Consider the following 21,553-nt stretch of genomic DNA (forward strand, 5'->3'; position numbering starts at 1 on the left):
TTCTCTCTCATGCTTATTGAGTTTCTCAGAGTCCACCAAAGCAATTTTTTAGCAACTAAATTTAAACCAAATAATTTATGGCCTCGAAATATTATCTAAAAGGATTAAATCAAAATGCCGGCAGTCACACAGAATAAATAGGACACATGACAGTACATGTTTTTTCCCCCCATCGTGGAGCTGTGGCCAGACTGGCTTAGGTTTAGTTCCAGGTGGGCTGTATGTTTGTATGGATGATATTTCTTTCATCCGACTGAATGAGCAGGAAGCGCATCAGTTTAGCCTGCCGCTGTCCCTGACGCTGCCCTACTTACAAGCGAGTGGTGGGTGGCGAGCTGCAGATCTGTGACCCCTTTCCCACTGCAGCGCCGCAACCAGCCAATGGGTAGTCAGCTGGAACCAGCCAATAGGAAATCAGCCTTGGCTCCTGCTCATGGTTACTGGTTCCTGCACTAGACTAGGAAAATATCCCTTAATGTGCTGTGACATTGTTTCAATCAATATCCTTCCCCACCCGTCTCTATATGAATCTCCCGCATAGCATGCACAACATTTCATTTGAAATTTTTATATTGAGAATCGGTGAGTATTTCTCCTATTCCTTCAAGACAGTCAAATAATATCTTGCAAATACAAAAAAAAAAACTGTGAGAAGCCTGATTCACAAAACAGGTGTACGGTCACATTTGACCGTAAACTGGTGTGCGTAAGAACGTTTCCAAGAACATTCCGGCATTCGTCTTTTATTTTTCATATCTGTATTTGTTCATGGCTGTTTCCTTATGCTAATCACATGAACAGGATTGCACATAAAATTTACAAACAGAATTCATCATCTCATACACCTTGGATATGCACAAAAACAAAGGTCTGCACATGTGTCATAAATCTCATATTGCTTTTTTGTAGGAACATTTTTAAGAACAAAAGAGATAATTTAAGAAATGTTTTGTGAATGAGGCCCATTGCTTGGAAATGTAACTGATAAACTGCAGTTTACAGGTGAGAGCACGCAGTAGGTAAACAGGGGTCTTTAAAGCTGTGAACAGCAGCCTCAGAATCGGCCCTGTACCTGTCCTCCGTGGGCCCCGTGCCACAGGTATCTCACTCCCGACTGCTCGGACAGGGAAGGCTGATCGATGCCTGATTCGAAGCTGCTAATGGCACGCCAGCTGTGGTTTCAATAAACAGGGCCGTTAACAAGAGGTGGTGTGAACTGACCTGGTTTGTGTTTCCTGCCAGAATAGCTGATCGATTAACGACGAGGGTGTAACTGTAAAATGTTTTGCAGCCACGGTGAGGCGTGGTCAATGCACTGAACCCCAGCACAAGAGCAAGGCGCCCTCTATGCGAGCCACCATGCAGCTATGCGTCAGCAGCACACTACGCACAACAGCGCGTCAGAGTGACAGGTCAAAGGTCACTCACCTGTCCCTGACAGCATTCTCATCTTATACTCGCCGGCATGACAGATGTCTTCAGGCCAGCTCATAACAGGAGACCACAGTAACCACAGGGGTCAAAATGACACAACTGGAGTTTTGTCTGAGGTTGAAATGGCTGTCTGCACAGGCTCTGATGTGGTTGGTTGGTTGGTTGATCGTGTGCAGCCCAGATCTTTGTGACCGTGCAACTTTCAGCAGAAGTGGTTTGTGTGAACAGAAAAAAATGTTCTGAACACGTGCACTCACAGCAAAATGTATGCATATATGCCAGATACAAGTATGAAACGTTTGACAACAGATGATGCCCTTCTGCTCGGTTCCAAAACGCACCAAACCATGTCAAGATCCCACAGGTACCAGTACGGTGCAATAAATGTAAATATGTGGACTTCCTAGAAAATATGATACACATATTTCACAAGAAGTGTTTAAAAAATACTGCAATATTTGAAAGCTGCTATAACATTTGACCTTGTACATTTGACCATGCATTGTCCATATATTTTCTGATATTGTTCATATATTTCATCATATATTTCATGCATGCTCGAGACAGCAAGGTGGTGCAGGGAGTACAGCCGTTGCCTCACGAGAACGTACCGAGTTTAAATCCTGACGAGGGCCTTTCTGTGTGGAGTTTGCATGTTCTCGCAGTGTCCGTGTGGGTTTCCTCTGGGTACTCCGATTTCCTCCCACAGTCCAAAGACATGCAGGTTAGGTAAACTGGACGGTCTGAAGCAGCCTCGAGGTATGAATGTGTGAGTGAATGGTGTGTGGGCCCTGCGATGGATTGCCGATCTGTCCAGGGTATATTCCTGCCTCTCGCCCACTGCATGCTGGGATAGGGTCCAGCCCCCCCCCCCCCCCTCAACCCTGACCAGGTGTAAGCGGTTTAGAAAATGGATGGCTGGACAGTATGTTCTATTTCTGTAGAGGAGTTTTAGGCAAACAATGGTTTAGTTTTTTTAAGTCGACAGAGGTTTCCGTCGTGACAAAGATCATTGTGGCCTCTCATTTTAACACAGATTTACAAAACACATTATTGTCTAAAATTTGATTTATAAAACAAGTATTCCCAACTTAAGCTGTTAAAAAAATGAAAGAATTCAGTCATATGGGCTGCTAGCCACTGAAGACTAAAAACAGCCAAACAACAAAAGACAAACGTGTTCTGTGTCCATCTGTGAAGCTCCTCATGCTCACTAGGGAAGCGCCAAATACAAATACCATATTCGGCAATGCTCAAGTAATGCATTCTCCCCAAATATTTTCTCCTCCCGAATTTGGCCAATATTATTGCGATTCTGATTCTTCCCACCTCTTTGATGCCAATCGCTCAGAAATCAGTGCCAAGTTTCTCAATTAGATACAGACACACCTGTAGAGAGACAGCGAGTAACAGTTTATCTTAACACTAGATAGGCCTAGAGTGATGCCATGGGGCTTTGTGGGGCTTTAAAATAAAAATTACTCCAAAGCCATGAATGCTATATCCTCCTCCTTCCACGACTTTCCTTAATAATTTGGCTTGAATTAACAGCGTTTTTAAAATTAGCAAAACAAAATCGACTCAGTAAAGAAATATAGGCAGTCTGTGCCATTTTCATCACAAAACCCCCCGCCAGACAACAGACAACAACAGGTGCTTTTACCCAGGTGCGATTGTGTTGCTGTCTACTCCGGCATGCTATTCAACAATTGAACGACAGGCGCTTTGATATGAATTTCCCAATGAAGCGTTATGGCAACTAATTTCGCACGTATAATCATAGAAAATTAATTCACTGCAATTGTGATGAAGTTGATAAAGCCTTTAGGGTGGGGATGAATAATTGTGGACGCTGAAGTTATAGAAATGATAGGCTTATAAAGCCAGCGACAATTATATGAGATAATTCCACCGACATATTTTCGGCTTTTCGCTGAAACTTTGAATAAGACTTTGAATAAACGGAATAGAATAGCTACACGGCAACTGCGTGAAATATAAGCGATTTGTGTGCGTGTGGTCCCAGCAAACCACCAAAGCTGCACATTCTCTGTGGAATTGAGAAGAGGAGAGCGATGGTGTACAGGCTATGTAAAAGCACACTCCTAGGAGAAGGGAGGGAGAAATGTGCTGAACGAACTAAGAAATTACTTTGAGAAATATTGCACTTTGTATTTCTTCAACTACTTTTCAATTTTGCGTTACGTCATGAACATTTTAGCGCTTTTCTCAGTGTTCCTGTAATACGCCTCGATACATTTTCCATTAGCCTACATAAAATACAGCCATAATTTAGAAAAACAAACCTTGAAATTGATTCAGCTGTGTCCTTCATTTCAAGAAAAGAGTTTTTTCAATACATGGTTTCGTAATCTTTATGAAATGAGGTCGCTGCTGGTGCAGAAATCGATGCTGTAAGGCTGGATTTGTCTGACACCACTGGCCATCAGAGAAACGGTAGCAAAAAATGCGGCCTTTCTAGAGTTAAAACAGACACAGGTCGTAGGCGAATGACACACCCAGCACTGGCTCATGTGGCTCTAAAATATCTGACCTGCCCTCAACGAGTGTTTCAAGCAATTTTTCAGTATAGCAAGGGATGTTGTGTCTCACCATCGCTCTAGATTGCTCCCAGCTCATGTGCACGAGTTTGCCTTCACAAAATACCACTTGGAAAAGTTTGAGTAAAGCTGAAGATGTGTTCCACCCAGGGAAGCTTTTTGGTTTTTTCTTTTACCCAATCTTACGCAAATCAAAAGAAAACACAGGTAAAGTGGGGCTTCAACAATAAATGGAAGAAAAAGTATTAAACAAAAAAAACAACAAAACATTTTAGCCTTACATTCTATAGTTTTTAAAAAATTTCATTAGGGGTTCATGGCACACAGTAGTTCATAATGAGGATGAGAATATATATATTTTTTACTTATGAAGGCATTTTTTTCAGTTTATAATTGACTTCAGAGACCGTCGGGTAGGGCTGGTGGTAGGGTTCATGCAGTTTGTACTCAGAGTAAAGTTCAGAGTAAGGGTGAGTAACTATGTTTTGATTTATAAAATCATTTTGCCTATGCCTGAAATTTGATTTGACTGTTCACCTCAGTGTTATAAAAGCCTGCTATGGCTACACATACATATGACAAATAGGTCATTGTTTGTTAAATACAGCTTTAAAAAGCAAATTACCTGTTGTTAAACTGGATTATTACTGATGCCATTGTAAAACCATGACTTTAATGCTTTAATAACTCAACAATAGCAGTGTCATTATAATGGCAAAAATCTGGGATTTTTGGCATTTAATACAGCTTCCGAGCTAAACTCCACCCACTTTCCGGTATTATCCGAATACAAATACAAATAATTTTGTTGGTTGAACAAAGACGAATACAAATACAAATAGTATAAATACAAACAGATGCAAACACAAATCCCCCTCCATCCCTAATTCTCACTGTGTTAAATGCTGTTACAGTGAGAGAGCAGAAGTTTATATAACATATTTTATATACAAGTCATTCATTCTATGAAATTAAAACAGGTTTCAACATTGAAACACCGAAAAGGCTAATTCATAGCATCCGCATTCTCACCGTGGAGTTTTGAAACTTGGTCCTGGGGGACTTACTGTACTGTGCATGATAGTTTTTAATAGAGATGATATCTTGATCAATTGAGGTTGTAGAACAGGTGTACAACTTTTTCCCTAATGTTTTCATTAAGCTTTAATTTAATGCAGATTGTCATTTGCTTTGTATTCCTCATTTTCCACAAATGGCCTGATTTCAGTGATCAGGCATCTGCACACCACAGATTTTTTTTCTTAAAAAAAAAAAAAAAAAAGACTATTTAGCACCCAACGTGGAGCAGTACATATCCAATTCTCCTCCTGATTTGGAATGTCCAATTATTTGCAGCCATGCAGGAACACCACTGCTGATACTGGACAGTGCATACATCCACCGTTCATGTCCGAAACGCGTGGCGTCAACCAGCTGCTTCTTTTCACACTACAGACCACAGCCGAGAGCGCAGTCGGGGGAAGACTTTTCATGTGCGGCTTTAGTATGCAGTCCCTGGGCGGGCAATCCACCAGCAGACCCCTAGCAGACAGAACTCACCCATAGCCGGGGCGCCGCCATCGCCAATCGCATGTTGAGCTATGGAGCTACGGGTCACAGTCACACATTTAGGAGGCTAGCTACAGCAATGGAGGGTAGCACGGTTTGTTCATTTGGGTCAATCTAGTTCATTAGGCTTTTTTTTTGTATTTTGATTTTCTTTTTTTTTTGTTGGACCACTTGGTATAAAGTCCTGTAAATAATATCTAAAAACTTTCCCGGGAACCCCTGCGTCCGGCCTCGTACCTGCAGCAGCTCTACTAGCCAGCCGCTCGGTGCCATCCGGGGACAAAAGGTTCGCTGCCGAGGTCTCACAAGGACACTTAATCCCACGCGGCACGCTCGGCCATTTCTGACAAAATGCGGCCTCAAGAGAGCAAATCATCCTTCAAAAGGACATTAAGCGACTAATCAAGAACAATCAAGTCCGATACAGTTCAGGGGCCGCAATGCAGCGGGACCCCAGAACCGCTTACCTCAATGAGACACTCAAAGGATCTTTCGGTAACGGCGGGACACAAACAGGAAAGATTAAGCCTTTTAAAAACCCGCTCGGCAGCTTCATCTGCGGAACACCTGATCAGACATCGCAATTACCGTCCCCGCTGCCCTTAAAAAAAAGACGCACCGTCTGACAGACGAGGTCCGCGGTGCTGTTAACGGACGGAACCCTCAGCCACCTTTCTGATTTCATCAGATTTCTCTCGCGATCCAGGGGAATTAAAATGACAAATTACACAAATGCCTCCCGGCTCCAATCGTGCCCCCCCTGCACGAATACATTACAGACGGGGGCCCGCTCCTGTCACGCGTCTGAGCTTTAATTCCCCCTCGGTTCCGCCGAGCGCCCGGAGGATTACCTCCCCGTTATTAACGAGCGCTGATGAGCGCTAATGAAGGCAGGAGCACCCCGCGATCCTGTCGCCCCGCGCGCCGAGCAGATTAAACGGCGGTGTTTTTTTTTTTAACGTTCCCGCGCTCGCGACGTTGGGTTTGGGCTCCGGTGCGCGTCGCGTGTCACGACGGTGTCACGAAATGTTTGAGTGAGGCGCAGGGCGGAGCCCTGGGCTTACCTTGTGCCGGCACTTCAGGACCACTCCATAGGCTCCTGTGGGGGGAGATGAGAGAGAGAGGTTTAATGCTTCGGGCCCGCTGGTCTCCAAGGTTCCCAATCCAGGACAACTGCTTACATTTTCCGTGACCCGCCCCTTTTTAAAAAAACACGGCTGTATCATGTTCAGGTTAGCACTTATCCATGTAATTGATAAAATGCACACAATTTTGCACTGCATATAATGTTATTATTCGCCTAATAGAGGAGAACTGGTTATATCCAATGATGCTGAGCACTCCATGAATTAATCGCCGTATTGTTAATAAAGGAAAATGACTGAAAACAGGTCGAAACCAATAATCAGTTTAAAGGGAATTGTTCCACTCCATCAATTTTCAGCTCAGCAGCTGCCACGGCCATAGAATAAATGCACTAAAAGTGGATTAAGATGAGTGTTGGCCTACATTCTGAATTGGACCAATATGCTAGGAAACAATTCTTCACAAACAATGCTAATGCCAATAATAGAAACGTTTATATTTATACAGTGGGAACGCGGCGCAGAGTGTGCCAATGGCCAGCTGTGATGTAAAGTAAAGAGTGAAGTGATTCAGTTGACTGATAAATTAATATTCTCTATGTTTATGAGAAACACAATGAATGAATACTGAATTTTCTCTGGCCCTCCCCCCATTTCAATGCAGCCTAAAACATGTTAAAATTCACATTCATTTACTTTGTTGTTTATAAGGTTCATATAATTCAGGGCTTGTAACTGGTGACGTGTTTAATTTGACTGATGCTAAATTGACAAACAGACATCATACCAGAAGATGGGCAGGGCCCTATGTCATATCAGAGACTCATTTATTTTAGCCAATCACTGTGTTTAGCTGAAAGAATGCAAAACCTTTCAATAGGCTTAAACAATCAGTGACTGTTTTTCATAAACCCCCCTCCCAATACTGGGTTTATGAAAGATCACTCCTCCATAACTAACACATATTGAGTTTCTGGGCGCATGTCCTCATTCACTGGGTGCTGGGATGCTGAGATGGGGCACTGGGACATCCTGAGATCCTATCACTGCTAGACACGCCAAACCTCCAAAAAACACAGGGAACCAGAGCAAGACCCCCATTAGACCTGTCAGCACTACACGTGGAGCGAGGCCATCACCCACAGAGCTCTGGACCAAAGGGCTGCAGTTTCTAATCCCATATCAGACAAATGTTATAATATTAATATACAGCAAGGTGCAAAAGAAAGTATACCCTCCATCAATCCTATGGTCTTACAGTACATAACTAAGCCTCAACTAGTCCTCATCAAATCCTAAGCGTAGATTAATTTAACCTCATATGACAAATAACACAAAAGAGATTTTACTCAGTCATTAATTATTCAACCATTATTCAAAGTAAGCCAACATGCATAAGACGTTTGTGAGAAAGCAGCAGTGACCTGAAATAATGATTCTCTGCGTGAGTTTGTCAGTCTCCTACATTGCATCAGGGGAATTCTGGCGCACTCCTCCTTACAAAACTGCTTCAGCTCATTGATGTTTGAGGGAATTCCTTCGTGCACAGCTCTCTTAGTGTACCAACACAACATGCCAATGGGGCTGAGCTCTGGATTTTTCCTTGGCCATTCTAAAACCCACATTATTTTCCTTTTCAGCCATTCACTCACAGATTTACAAGAGTGGTTAGGATCGTCGTCCTATCACATGATCCACTTTTGGGCAAGTTTAAGCTGTCAGACAGAAGGTCTCATATTTCCTGTACAATATGCTGGTATAGAGAGGAATTCATCGTGGACTCAACGACTGAGGTGCCCAGGTCCTGTGGCTGCAGAACAGCCCAAAATCATTGCCTGGCATTAGATTCTGTGGTCTTTGATTTGCATCAAACATGGCATTTTGCAAAATCACATTTGTTCTTGCAAAAATTGTTAATGCTTTCCTTACTTACATCCAAGGCTGACTGCAGAAATAGCACCTCAATAATCGACACAAAGATTTCCTATGCATACTTTATTGTTTCATATCTAGCTTTAATATTTAAGCATAAATATTTTAATTCTTTAATGTCTCACTTTCAATATTTAAGCTCCAGTATGTTTCTGCCAATATGTAAGCTTTGCTTCACTGTGTATAGCTAGGCTATAGTTAAATTCTATGGTAGTGGCACACAGCCTATAGTGCCTACACTGCAGCCAACAGGAGAAGCCCCTATCTACTTGCAGGACATGATTCGATCCTATATGCCTGCTCGACCACTCCGATCTGCAGCAGCAGGGCGCCTTGCACCCCCTCCCAACCGAGCAAAGGGATCACAGAGCTTCTCCACCCTAGCTCCCCAGTGGTGGAACAAACTCCCTGTCCCTCTTCGAACCTCTCCCTCACTACCCATCTTCCGCCGTGGTCTGAAGACTCATCTCTTCAGACTATACCTGGACTAACTACCACCACTCTGAATATTTCATTCTAAATCCATCCCCCCCCCCCTTTCATAACACTCGTTACATGTTGCCCCATCCCAGCCCTTTTTGTAATTTGTATTTGTCCTAATACTGTAGCTTGTTCTTCTGCCTAGTTGGCTTTGCAGAGGTTAGGTCAGAATAATGTTCACTGTGTGAACTAAACTGTGTTCTTGGCTAGAAATAGCTGTACAAAACAAGTATTGTATCTTATTGAAACTGTGTTTTGTAATTGTCCATGACCGTGAAATGCACTTTTTGTACGTCGCTTTGGATAAAAGCGTCCGCCAAATAAATGTAATGTAATGGCTGCACTGCTGAACCAAGGTCACATTTAAGTCCTCTACTCCTGCTCTGTGCCACTGCATCAAATTGTAAGCTGTTTGTTGTGTTAACAAAAGTACACAGATTTAACTAACAGTGGGTTCAGGAATCTTTTCATAAACATTCGTGGGTTATGTTTATGTAATGACCCCAGCTTTCAGTTGTGATACTGAGATAAGTAAAGACTCGTTTCCTGTTTGCACTTTTATAAGTCACTCTGGAAAAGTGTGTCTGATAAATACAAATGAAGAGAACGTATACAGTGTATGCATACCCTGTATATCGGATCTGAAAACAAAATACGCAGGTGCAGACGTGCAATGAATAGGGCTGCCTGCTATGGAAAACACATATTACAAGCACAGCAATGACAAGAGGCGACAAGTGAATCACCTGACAGTAGCTGACATCCAGCCAAAATACGAGTTCAGACAAGAAAAGACATAGCGTGCTATGAAGTATCAGCGTTTTCTTTCCCTTTTCTGGTGAGTAGCACTTAGTGTCCAGACCCCTTGGCCAATACAGTTATTTCAAAACACTGAAACTCTAAATTAATTATTTAAGGTGGCGTTAGTTATGTAAGAAAATGTAAGAAAATATTTTCCGTTTACATAAGCATTAAAGCCCATTGCATTAGAAGCTCCAAGTTTACACAAATGAGGACACAGTTGCTTGACTATTGGCTTCTACTTGTGGACCATTAAAGTAACAGTCACATTTTCTACATGAAGCGCCACTCAGATCTTAAGAGTCGTTGGTCAGACTGAGAACCTGAAGGAAAGGTGTGAAAATCAAGACAAAAGAGCATTCTATGGATGTTAGAGAGAAAAAGCAGTACAAATACATAAATTAGGAAATGGACAGAAAATAATATCCAAGTGTTTGGATATCACAGTGCGCACTGTTGGAATAATAAGCAGGAAGTGGAAGCTGCATCACAGCACTCAATGCACAGCCTAGAAAAGGCCGTCCTTTAAAACTCAGCAGCCAAAGCGAGGAGGAGATGTGTGAGGAAAGCCACAAGAGCTGTACATAAAACTGGCCTGTATAGGAGTGTGGCAAGAAAGAAGCCATTAGTGTCAGGAGTTTGCTGGAAAGTACCAGAGTGACCAAGTGAACTTGTGGGGAAAAGGTTCTGTGGTCTGATGAGACCAAGATAGAGCTTTTTTTGGTGGGGTGGGGGTGGGGGGAACTTAACACTGCTGAACACAGTCCTCTAAAAAAACTGAAGCATGGGAGGAAGTTCACCTTCCAGCAGGACTCTGACCCCAAGCGCAAGGCCAAAGCAGCATTGGAGGGGCTCAAGAACAATAAGGTGATCGTCGGGATTCCAATCCCATTGAGAATCTGTGGCACTATTCGAAACTTGCCATCAACCTCACCCAACAAACCTGAACAACCCAGAGCAAATCTGCCAAGAACAAGCAGAAATCTCCCCCAAAGAGTGTGCAAGGTTGGTAGATACATACTCCAAAAGACTTATAGTGGTCACTGCAGCAAAAGGTGGCTCTACAAAATATTCATGTGGGGCTTGAGTACTTGCGCAAGCAGCATATTTCAGCTTTTCACTTTCACGAGTTACCTGCTGACAAATAACCAATTTTGGCTTTTAAAACGTACTTTGAGTTTACATACGAGTTTACAATAAAAAATACTGATTGAAAAAAATGTATGTGCGTATACAAGTATCATTATTAATCCAGAAAAATGTGATACCTCTCAAGCAGTCTAAATACATTTACATGTGCGGCATCCAGAGCGTTAGAGGCTAGTAAGGATGGCTGCAACCGAGCCACCACATTGATCATGAAACCCAAACTAAAACATTGAATTTTAAGCTGGTACCTCAGCCTCCCACTCCATCTGCTCATCCATATTTCACAACTCAAGGCTCGTACTGCGCAGATCAGGGATTCTTTAGGAGGAGCAGTGGTATTCCGGTAGCCTCAATCTCACTCTCTCTCTCTCACCTGTTTCCTTCCTCCCTCATACTCTGTTCCCCTCTTTCTCAGCCCTCCCACACACACACACAGGAAAAGGAAGTCGTGTATAAAAAACAAACATTACAACAAAAGCTGATGTACGACATCTTACAAAGAAATGAAGCAGGACCAAGCACAATGCTCTGTTCACAAATGACCGCACATACTGGACCAAACGCGCCCACACCAATGCCTGTGCACCAAAGCCTGCCCACCAATGACTGTGCACCAAACGCCTGCCCACACACAAGCACTGTGCACCAAACGCCTGCCCACACCACAACGCACTGTGCACCAAACGCCTGCCCACACAACGCACTGTGCACCAAACGCCTGCCCACACACAATGCACTGTGCACCAAACCCTGCCCACACACAACGCACTGTGCACCAAACACCTGCCCACACACAATGCACTGTGCACCAAACGCCTGCCACACACACAACGCACTGTGCACCAAACGCCTGCCCACACACACAACGCACTGTGCACCAAACGCCTGCCCACACACAATGCACTGTGCACCAAACACCTGCCCACACACACAACGCACTGTGCACCAAACGCCTGCCCACACACACAACGCACTGTGCACCAAACACCTGCCCACACACAACGCACTGTGCACCAAACGCCTGCCCACACACAACGCACTGTGCACCAAACGCCTGCCCACACACAACGCACTGTGCACCAAACTCCTGCCCACACACAACACCCACACACAACGCACTGTGCACCAAACACCTGCCCACACACAATGCACTGTGCACCAAACACCTGCCCACACACAATGCACTGTGCACCAAACGCCTGCCCACACACAACGCACTGTGCACCAAACGCCTGCCCACACACAACGCACTGTGCACCAAACGCCTGCCCACACACAACGCACTGTGCACCAAACGCCTGCCCACACACACACGCACTGTGCACCAACGCCTGCCCACACACAACGCACTGTGCACCAACGCCTGCCCACACACAACGCACTGTGCACCAACGCCTGCCCAAAACAACGCACTGTGCACAAACTCCTGCCCACACACAACGCACTGTGCACCAAACGCCTGCCCACACACAACGCACTGCACACAACGCACTGTGCACTAAACTCCTGCCCACACGCAACCCACTGTGCACCAAACGTCTGCCCACACACAACGCACTGTGCACCAAACACCTGCCCACACACAACGCACTTTGCACCAAATGCCTGTCCACACACAACGCACTCTGCACCAAACGCCTGCCCACACACAACACCCACACACAACCCACTGTGCACCAAACGCCTGCCCACACACAACGCACTGTGCACCAAACTCCTGCCCACACACAACGCACTGTGCACCAAACGCCTGCCCACACACAACGCACTGTGCACTAAAGATTGTTCTGTTTGATATTAGCTTGGTGTAGCCTGACACTGAAGAGGCAAGATTAGCCTTCACCTTGTCCAACCAAAAACACGAGTTGGGTTTTGGTGACACAGCTATTCTTTCACATGATTTAGACCGACTGCAGAAATTGCATAGGCTGCAATGTGGACTGCAAATATGTGGACTTTCTGGAAAATATATCACAGTAATGTAATATACTGCAATTGTATATTGGCCAAAAAATTAAGTGCTGCTATATATTGATTATATATATTGAAATAATTGTTAAAACTGTATTGAAACTCCATATTCCATGAAGGTATACAAACAATATGGCAAGACCTTGATGCAGAATTACCATTTACCTGCTAAATTTAAAATCTAACAGCTTGAAAAAATAAAATCGTGAATGTCCCATGTGCAAAAGTTTAGGCACCCTTCTTTTCACAGCAAATCAATAAAACAATTTGACCAGAGAGGTCAAAATTATTGAATACCACTAAGCATAATGAAAATGTAAACAGCTGGAGCCACAGAGGATAAGGACAAATGTAAGAACAGGTGAAGAGAAAGAGAGGGTGGGGGTGTGGTTGAAAGTCCATAATGATAGTTTACAGGCAGTATCATTGAGTACATATGAGCGAAACGGAATGCCTTACACAGTCTGACAAAAGCTGAATGAATCTTTCCCCTGGTTATTTTTAGCCAAGTCATGAGTCATGACGGGTTGATCTCTCTTCTCATTTTTTAATTAAATTTAGCAAAATTACCAAAACATCTCAAGAACTCCATTTTGAGTTAGCAGACAGACAGCGACTAAAGAAAAAAAGAAAAAAAAAGCGCCACTGTCCTACAGGCCTGTTCTACCCAATTAGTGGCCGATTCAGCCCGTGACTACGCTGTCCTACTGGCAGCCCCGGACCAGTCCTCGCCTCCCCCCCCCGCTGCTCACTAGAGTGGAACGGCCCAAGGTTCCCTCCCCCTTGTCCCCTGGGGACAGCTGACCGAACTGATGAAGACGGCGGAGTAAAACGCGTGCCGACGTTTTGCAAGGTGCTCCTCAAACGAAGCGGAGAGGAGAACGGAGTCCTGGCCAGAGGAGTGGGGGGGGCCCGGGGGCGCCTCTGCGGGGGGAGAATCCGATGCTCATTCTGCTGCTAAATTGCATTAGCAGAGGGACGGGCGGGAGCGCCCAGTGCATTATCTCCAGCTCAGGAGTCAGAACCGGCGCCATTGGACGGGCTGGCGTCACCGCCTCTGGGGTGGGGGGGGTACCATGCCACTTCACTTGACTTCACTCAATTAGCCCGATAGAAACGGGCGCACTCCAGAATACGCAGCCGAGCGCAGCACTTCGCTATGTGGGGGGGGGCACTATCGTCAGTGACCTATGATGCTGCCGCTCGCTGCATCGGTTGCCTTCTACATTTTCTTAGGGCATTTTCTCCAGCCCAGTTCATTCATTACACTGGAGCGCAAAAGCGAGTTAACCCACAGCAGTTCCCAAACCAGGGTGCTCACCAAGGCCCGCTCGGTACAACTCTGACGTCTAATCGGGACGCATTGTCTAAGAGCTGAAACAAACTGCATCACGGCAAAGTTTCCATTAGGAGAGGAAACCATGATTCTCACAGCGACTACAATGTAACAGCAATGTTTCCATTACTAACTGAAACAAAGACTGGTAGTGACTCCGTCATCGCAATGTTTCCACTGGAATTGGAAATGAAGACCCTCACAGTGAGTACGACGCCACACTGACATTTACATTAGACTTAGAAACGGAGTCGACTCTCAACAAGTTTGAAGGAAACAGGCATTGCTTTCAGCTCTAGGCCTTCTGAATTCTACAGGCCAAGAGTGGTCAGAGCTACCTGGCTATATTATCAGGATCCCCATGAGAATTACCAGATAGTTGCTGGTATCCACAAGTTACCGTTGCCGTTGTCCTGTTGGCTACAGAACAAAACCCTAAAAAAACATAGTTGATGTGACTGGTGGAGCTCCACCCCACCCCTTTCCAAAAACAGCCAACACCTCGAGAGGAGCGACACGATCGGGGCGTACATCACAACAGAATGGTCGCACTGGTCCAATGGCGCTGGCTTATTATTAACAGCACGCGTTTGCGCTATCTCTGCATTCCTATCCTCATCTACCCCTCAAACTGCCAGGCCGATGACGGCGTCGAGTCTGGTCTCCGGGGATCGGGGCTGTTTGCTCTGTAAGCCGCCGTAAGCTTCCGCTGCTGAACGCCACCTGTGCACATCCAGGCTCCAGCCACGCAAGGCCACATCGGGAACGGCGAAGGATTCGAAAAATAAAGAGCACCGGAAAAGATTTTTAAATATCTCCCAAAAGAAAGGAAGAAAGGCTTTCCACACACCCAATTTGAGACGCCCTCTAGAATGTAGACCCCTGTAGAATGTAAAATGGACAGAATGCACCTCGGGGGGGGGGCTGCTGGGAGGCGCGTCCTGTTAAGGCGCTGTTCTAGTGCACAGACGTGCCCCGTGGATCAGTACCGAATCCGTAATGGACCGTGCCAGTGCTGACCGTGGCCAGCAGCCTTGCAAGGTGACACACAGCTGGCACTGGCACTGCCCAGGGAGGGAGTGTTTCGGCCAGCTGGGGTGGCGATGCCTCGCTGTGCTCCAGCGACCTTCGCTGGTCGATGGGGGAGCTCGTACCCGTGCGAGGCCTGCTCGTCTTTGGCATTCCCGCTCCGACTGATTGATGTCGCGCTTAGCAATGCTGAGCAAGCGTGACTGGGCATTACCAAATCAGGAGAAAGCACGAAAGAACTATATCAAATTACGTCAATTTAGGAAATTAACTGAAATTCAATTAGTGAACTAAAAACACCCAAAACGTAGATTTCTTTAAAAACTTTTTAGGAGAGCAGCCTGCCCTCATTCCATGTTTTTTTTTTTTGTTGTTGCATTATTCAGATTGACAACTGAAAGCAAAGAAGATGTGTCACGGACAGAGAGAGGGACTGCAGCTGATCAACCCCCAACTGTCACATGAGTCACTGCCCTACGAACAGCGCCACACATCTCGCCCAAAACCACAAATTTTGTTCAATCACGAGAATTTAAATTAATTTCCTGAATTGAATTATCTGACAAGGGAATTAACTCCCAACACTGACGGATGCTTCGTGCTTCATGCTGAAAGGTGATCCTCGTCAAGGGTTCCATTGCGGTGAAAAGCGCTCCTGGGTGGGCAACGCGCTAGCCGGCGCATCTGATTGGCCAGGAACTCTAGAGACAACACCCTCACGACTGCCTGAGAGCCTCGCCAGGGAACACGCAGAGAGAAAGGCAGGTTCATCCCCGTTTCTCAATGCTCCGCAAGTAGTACACGGAAGGTTCTGGATAACACAGAGTGCTTACCTCCCTGTAAGATAATTCTCTTTGGTGACATACTGAATCACTCAGCTGGCTGAATACACCACACTGAGAGTAATTCGAGATGGCCTGGCCACCCTCTCTCAACATGCGCAAAGTTCATTAATCGACCTTGGATAGGTGCATGAGTCCATAATCAATCTTATTTACAGTATTACCGTTGCTAAATATATTTTGAAGGTGTTACTTTATGGCAGGGTCCTCAAATGTACTGTGCTCCAGTCCCAACTGCCAGTCACCATACTTACATGTGCATCGCTATAGCAATCCTAATCAGAATACTCATCCATTCCAGGTACGATTCAGCCCAGGTAAACACCCTATTCCAAACGGCTGAACCTGGTAAAGCCCTTATTCTGAATATTCAAAATCTGAAGATTGGTTGCATATGCCTCTAATAATTTGCTAAAGAAAATCACAAAAATACCTTATACTGTGTACAACTCATAAACATAGTCTGCATATGTACAGATTCGCAAGATGTCTTGGCTGTTGAAGTCAGTCGGCAAAAATGTCGTGGCAAGCAGAAACCGCTCGCTTCTGAACCGAATAAGTAGTCTTATTTTTTGTATTAAAATAATTAAACATTCGCGCAATAAGCAGACTGCAGAAAACATCAAATCAGTGATTGGGTTAAAAGGCCGTGGCAGACTAAATGAAAGACGCTGAGTTCAGTCGAAGCAGTCAGCGCAAAAGGGACGGCAGCCGAGCGATTCCTCCAAGCGAATGAAGTGAACCCATGCGATTAACCGCGTTTAAAAAAAAAGCACGCGTTAACCGTTAAAAACGTCTCACGAGTTAATGCCCTAATTTTAAGGCAAAGGAACATAGCAATACCAGTTCACGCCCCGCTAATTTTAAACACTCCATGCGCATGGAAGAATTACTTGGACGCCGTCCGTTAGCACTGACCAAAGCGAGCAAAAAGACCATTCAGCTAACCGCGAATACTGGATTCAGATTGGGCTATTCCTGTCATGACGCATGTAAACAGCACAATCGGCATATGGCCCTAACCAGAGCAAGGATGATTATTTGGAATATGGTGTACGTGCAAATGTGGTCAGTGTGAGAGAAAACCTGTTCATTGACCCACCTGTTTTTATAAAGGTGACCCAGTGTACTTTTCAAATGTGGAATAATTATGTATTGGGGCCGCACATATTCACAAGTGTTGACACCTTGAACAATTCAGTAACACAGCTGAACAGCAACACACACGGGGGCAAGACTGCAAAGCAACAAAACATGCTGTTGAAAAAATGCATTCAAAAGGCCAGGGGAACATGAAAAGACCTGCATTGATTTTTAAAAGTAAATCATTTATTTTGAGTTACAAAACATGGAGCTTATCTAAGCTGAGGCCGTTCTGCTGCATGTACCTGAACTTCAAAGCTCACAAAATGTTACTGTGGCCAGCAGAAATGCATGTACATTTTTTTTTTTTTAATTTATTTTTTTTTTTTTAACTGCCACTCTGGGTGATTTGCCCTCTAAATACTTCCCTACCATTTCACATCATGTCAGTTCAAACTAGCACTTTTTTCCCCTCAGTGAAGCGCAGATGATATAACTGCCTGCTCTTAAGACAAACATGAGCCGAGCATGGCTGACTGACTGACTGACTGACTGGGGCAAGTGTGGGTCTGTCTAAATGTTAGCATTGCAGTAGCACCGCTCAGCGCGTGGGAATGAAGCGGAGAGGCAGGTGTAAACACAAAGGGGACGTTCTCCGCGTGACGCGGCAGCTGTGGAATTCTGCGATTTATTGGGGGTAGCCATCGAGCGCCGCTTCCGACGACTCGGGTCAAAGTGCGGTGAGAGAACGGTGACATTGACAACCGTGGGGGTTTCTAACTGAGCGGAAACGATTTGTGACCCCCCCCCCCCCACGCGCTCCCCGTTTGTGCTTACCTTCACCTACAATCCCAAGGACCTCAAATTTATTCATCACATCACCGATGTCAGGAATCTTCATGAAGACAAATGGCGGCGGAGGTGTGGCCTGGGGGGGAGGGGGGGTGGCTCAGCGCGGCGTGTCCCGGGGAGAAGGGTGCATGGGGCCGGCCGGCGGGAGGTCCCCGGTGGAGCCTGGTCGCTTCAGGAAACGGAGCATGCTACATGCTCGCCCCGCAAACACACACACGCGCACGCTCACGTGCATACACACACACACACACACCTGCAACAGAAGAGACGGGGAAAAAAAACAGGGGTCAGTGCAAGGTCGCCGGTACTAATCCCCCCCAATCTCCTCCCCCATCTCCCTCTGCCCCCATTCATTTCCCTGGCTGGCTGGGTGGGGTGGGGTGAGGTGGGGTTGGGGGGGGGGGTCTCAACAACAGGAGCGACAGCAAATGCGGCCGCTAATGCGTTAAATACACCGAAGCTTTCATTAGGGCTGCGTGCGATCGAGCACAATTTCATTTCATAGCCGCTCTGCCCGCGCGTTAAGATTAATTCATGAGCCGGTCGGTGGAAGTCGTTACGTAAAGACAGATGAAAAATGCAGGAGGGTTTAATTATCCCGAGCCCGATCTGCCCAAGATGCGCAGCAGCAGAGGATCGCCCTGCTGTGCGTGCAGTCCTGCGATAGAGGTCATTTTCCGCCTCCTCTGCACACATGCCTATGAAACAGCACAGTTAGGCTGTAGCTGCCCTGGGGTGGGAACACGTACCTGTGAGATATGGATTAACATTGGACAATGAAAGCATCACACAGAGGTAACGACAAAAAGGTCAATAAAAATACAGTCATGAAGTGCCTGATGAAGCAGTCTCTTTCTACTCCATGTTCAAAATAACATCCTGGGTAACTGGAACTAGACAGCAAGTGAACTAGCCTGGAACTCACCATTTTACATTAAAAAAAACAAAAAAAAAACAAGGACAGACTTATCTGGTGCACAGGAAATATTTCAGCCTGGCATATCAGCTAGCATCGTTAGCATCGTTACTGCACACAGCCCCCTTTCTTTCAGTGTTTTAAAGTAACATCCTTCCACAGCGCACTTCCACTCTGCTCAAGGTTTACTCGGTTACGTCCTGCCCCAAACTTCTCTCTCTTTGGTTTTTTACTGAAACCAGTACCACATAAACCAAGTCTGACAAAAAAAATACAGTAGGGTGAATCATCCGTACAGTTTGGATTCTCCACAGGCAAATAACCTTCTCTTGCATGTGTTGGCACTGGTTTTTGTTGAATCAGTAATATGGTTAATGTGGAGTCTACTGTGAAACTTGTGGGGTTTGTGTGCGTTATGGGAAAAAGCACAGCTGGCTGCCCTCGGTCTGGCGTCCGAGCCAGCTCCACCCCCGAGCCAGCCTCGCCCCCAAGCTGGCTCCGCCTCCGAGGCTTCCTGAATCAAACAAGCTCTACTGCAGTGTTTCTCAACGCTGGTCCTGGGGACCCACTGCCCTGCATGTTTTAGATGTTTCCCTGCTTACCTGATTCAAATGAATGGGTTATCAGGCTCCTGCAGAGCTTGATGAGGACCCATTCATTTGAATCAGGTGTGTCGGGGCAGTGGGTCCCCAGGACCAGGGTTGAGAAACACTGCTCTACTGTGCGCGAAGGCAGTAAAGCACACGAGGAACGAGTCCGCAGCGATGGCAACAATCCCAGCCGCTCCCCTAAAAACAAGGGCCTCGGATCCTCCATACCAGGACAGGGAAAAAACGAGTTTGCGTGCGGGAATAAACACACCCTAGTCTCCGTATTCTCATGTCAGGATGCTGCAAGACGTGTTGAGGATGTTTAATTGACTCTTCAGTTGGCCGTTCCAAATAGTAATAAATAAACACACGAACCAAGATCAAGATTCCAATGGAGGCCATCAGGTTAAAAGCCTGAAAGCCTGAAGCCGACCTAATGAAAGCGTCCACATGAATGGACCATGCACAAACTACAGCCACAGTCATTATAGACGGGGCAGCTCCCCTTCTCATTAATCTCTCCCATGTCGTCTCATTAATCTCACTTGCGCCATCTTGTAGGACAGGTGCTCCGGAAGAGCGTTCCGCGTCTCATCTGAGGCAAGGGGCAGTGCCCCGGGGGCCCCCCCGATTGGCTCAGAACCTCTGGTCTCGTAAAGGCGCCTGAGTAGCCAGTCATTTCTAGCGACGCCGCAAGAAGACAAAGGTCATGAAAAGGCCCCTGGAGGAAGTCTTTGGGACCGCGGGTCGGGGGGGGGGGGATAGTGGAATAGGAAGCGGGGAGAAAGCACAGCACCAAAGCCTTGGCTTCACTCTGCTAGCTCTGCGGCTCTCCGTCTCCACACTCCCACACACACACACGCACGCAGCACAATACCCTGCAGCTGCGCTGGTCCTGGTACAGCAGAACAACAGCACGATGCACCAGCTCAGACCAGCAGCAGCCGCCCGCCACGGCCCGCGCCGCTCTTCTGACGGACGGCCGCTCGGAAAAGGCCGCTGGTTAAAAATCTGATGCGTACGCATATGCGGTTTACAATCGAGCGGTAGTCATGGATACGCATTCCTGGTTCAAAGCCCGTACAGTATCTGAATTTCCCAACCCATGAGCCTCTCTCCCAGGTGCTGGAATCTTCCGGATGCCTGCGCCCGTTCCCTGTTTATCTGGCAATCGGCCATGGGCTGGGCGGACTTTGCTCGTGCCGGCGCGGGGTGACGGGCCTGCTTCTGCACACCCCGCCACCTCCCTCCGCCTCTCCCTCCCTTCTCTCCCTCTCCCTCTCTGCAGGCAGCAGGCCATTAATATTTAGGGCGTTGTAGTCAGACAAGCCCATGTGTTCCCATTTGTTTGGGAACACATGGGCTTGTTTTCATAATCACCAAGTTTCACTGTATTGACCGGTGACCAGTTTACAGGTTTGGTAAATACACTCGTCACAATGAAAACTGCAGGCACGGCACAGGACCCAGAGCGCGTGTATTAGACGTGTCCATTTTAGTTGTGTGAGGATGCAGCTCAGTGTGTGTGCATGTGCGTGCGTGTGTGTGTGTGTGTTAGATGCGTCAGGTTCAGATGCGAAGAAGCAGCTCAGAGTGCACACACACACACTCTGAGGTACAGTTTATTCATTATGTCCTCCAATGTGACACACTGCCGAAATTACCCCAGCCCAGGAGACCGGTCTGACATTCTGAGAGCGCTGCCCTACGTGCGCTCTTCTAATTTTAATTTCGTAGCAGAGCTGCAGGCCCCGCCCGCCCGCTCAATTGCTCACTGGAGAGAGGTAGGCCACCGCTTAACTCAGTGTTGGCCAGGTCACTGACATCAGAGAGAGAGAGAGAGAGAGAGAGAGAGATAAAGAGAGAAAGAGAGAGAGAGGACAGCCACAAGCCAAGAAGACGACAAGCACCTACAGGGCCCTA

At 46.3% G+C, this 21,553-nt stretch overlaps 1 protein-coding gene across 8 annotated transcripts in view; it reads right to left on the reverse strand.

The window, feature by feature from the left end:
- cdkl5 (cyclin dependent kinase like 5) overlaps positions 1 to 21,553 on the reverse strand; it is a 103,577-nt gene that overhangs the window by 72,728 nt on the left and 9,296 nt on the right. For all 8 annotated transcript variants that reach the window (XR_010328954.1, XM_064327080.1, XM_064327075.1 and 5 more), the window contains exons 2-3: positions 18,110 to 18,377; positions 6,629 to 6,663 (exon numbers count right to left, since the gene is read on the reverse strand). Coding sequence is in view for 7 of the 8 variants with exons in the window: in XM_064327080.1 (XP_064183150.1) it covers positions 6,629 to 6,663; positions 18,110 to 18,173 (99 nt within the window). In the remaining variant the exon portion in view is untranslated. The remainder of the gene's footprint in view (positions 1 to 6,628; positions 6,664 to 18,109; positions 18,378 to 21,553) is intronic.

The sequence above is a fragment of the Anguilla rostrata genome, chromosome 3, assembly GCF_018555375.3.
Source record: "Anguilla rostrata isolate EN2019 chromosome 3, ASM1855537v3, whole genome shotgun sequence".
In the NCBI taxonomy this organism is placed as follows: domain Eukaryota; kingdom Metazoa; phylum Chordata; class Actinopteri; order Anguilliformes; family Anguillidae; genus Anguilla; species Anguilla rostrata.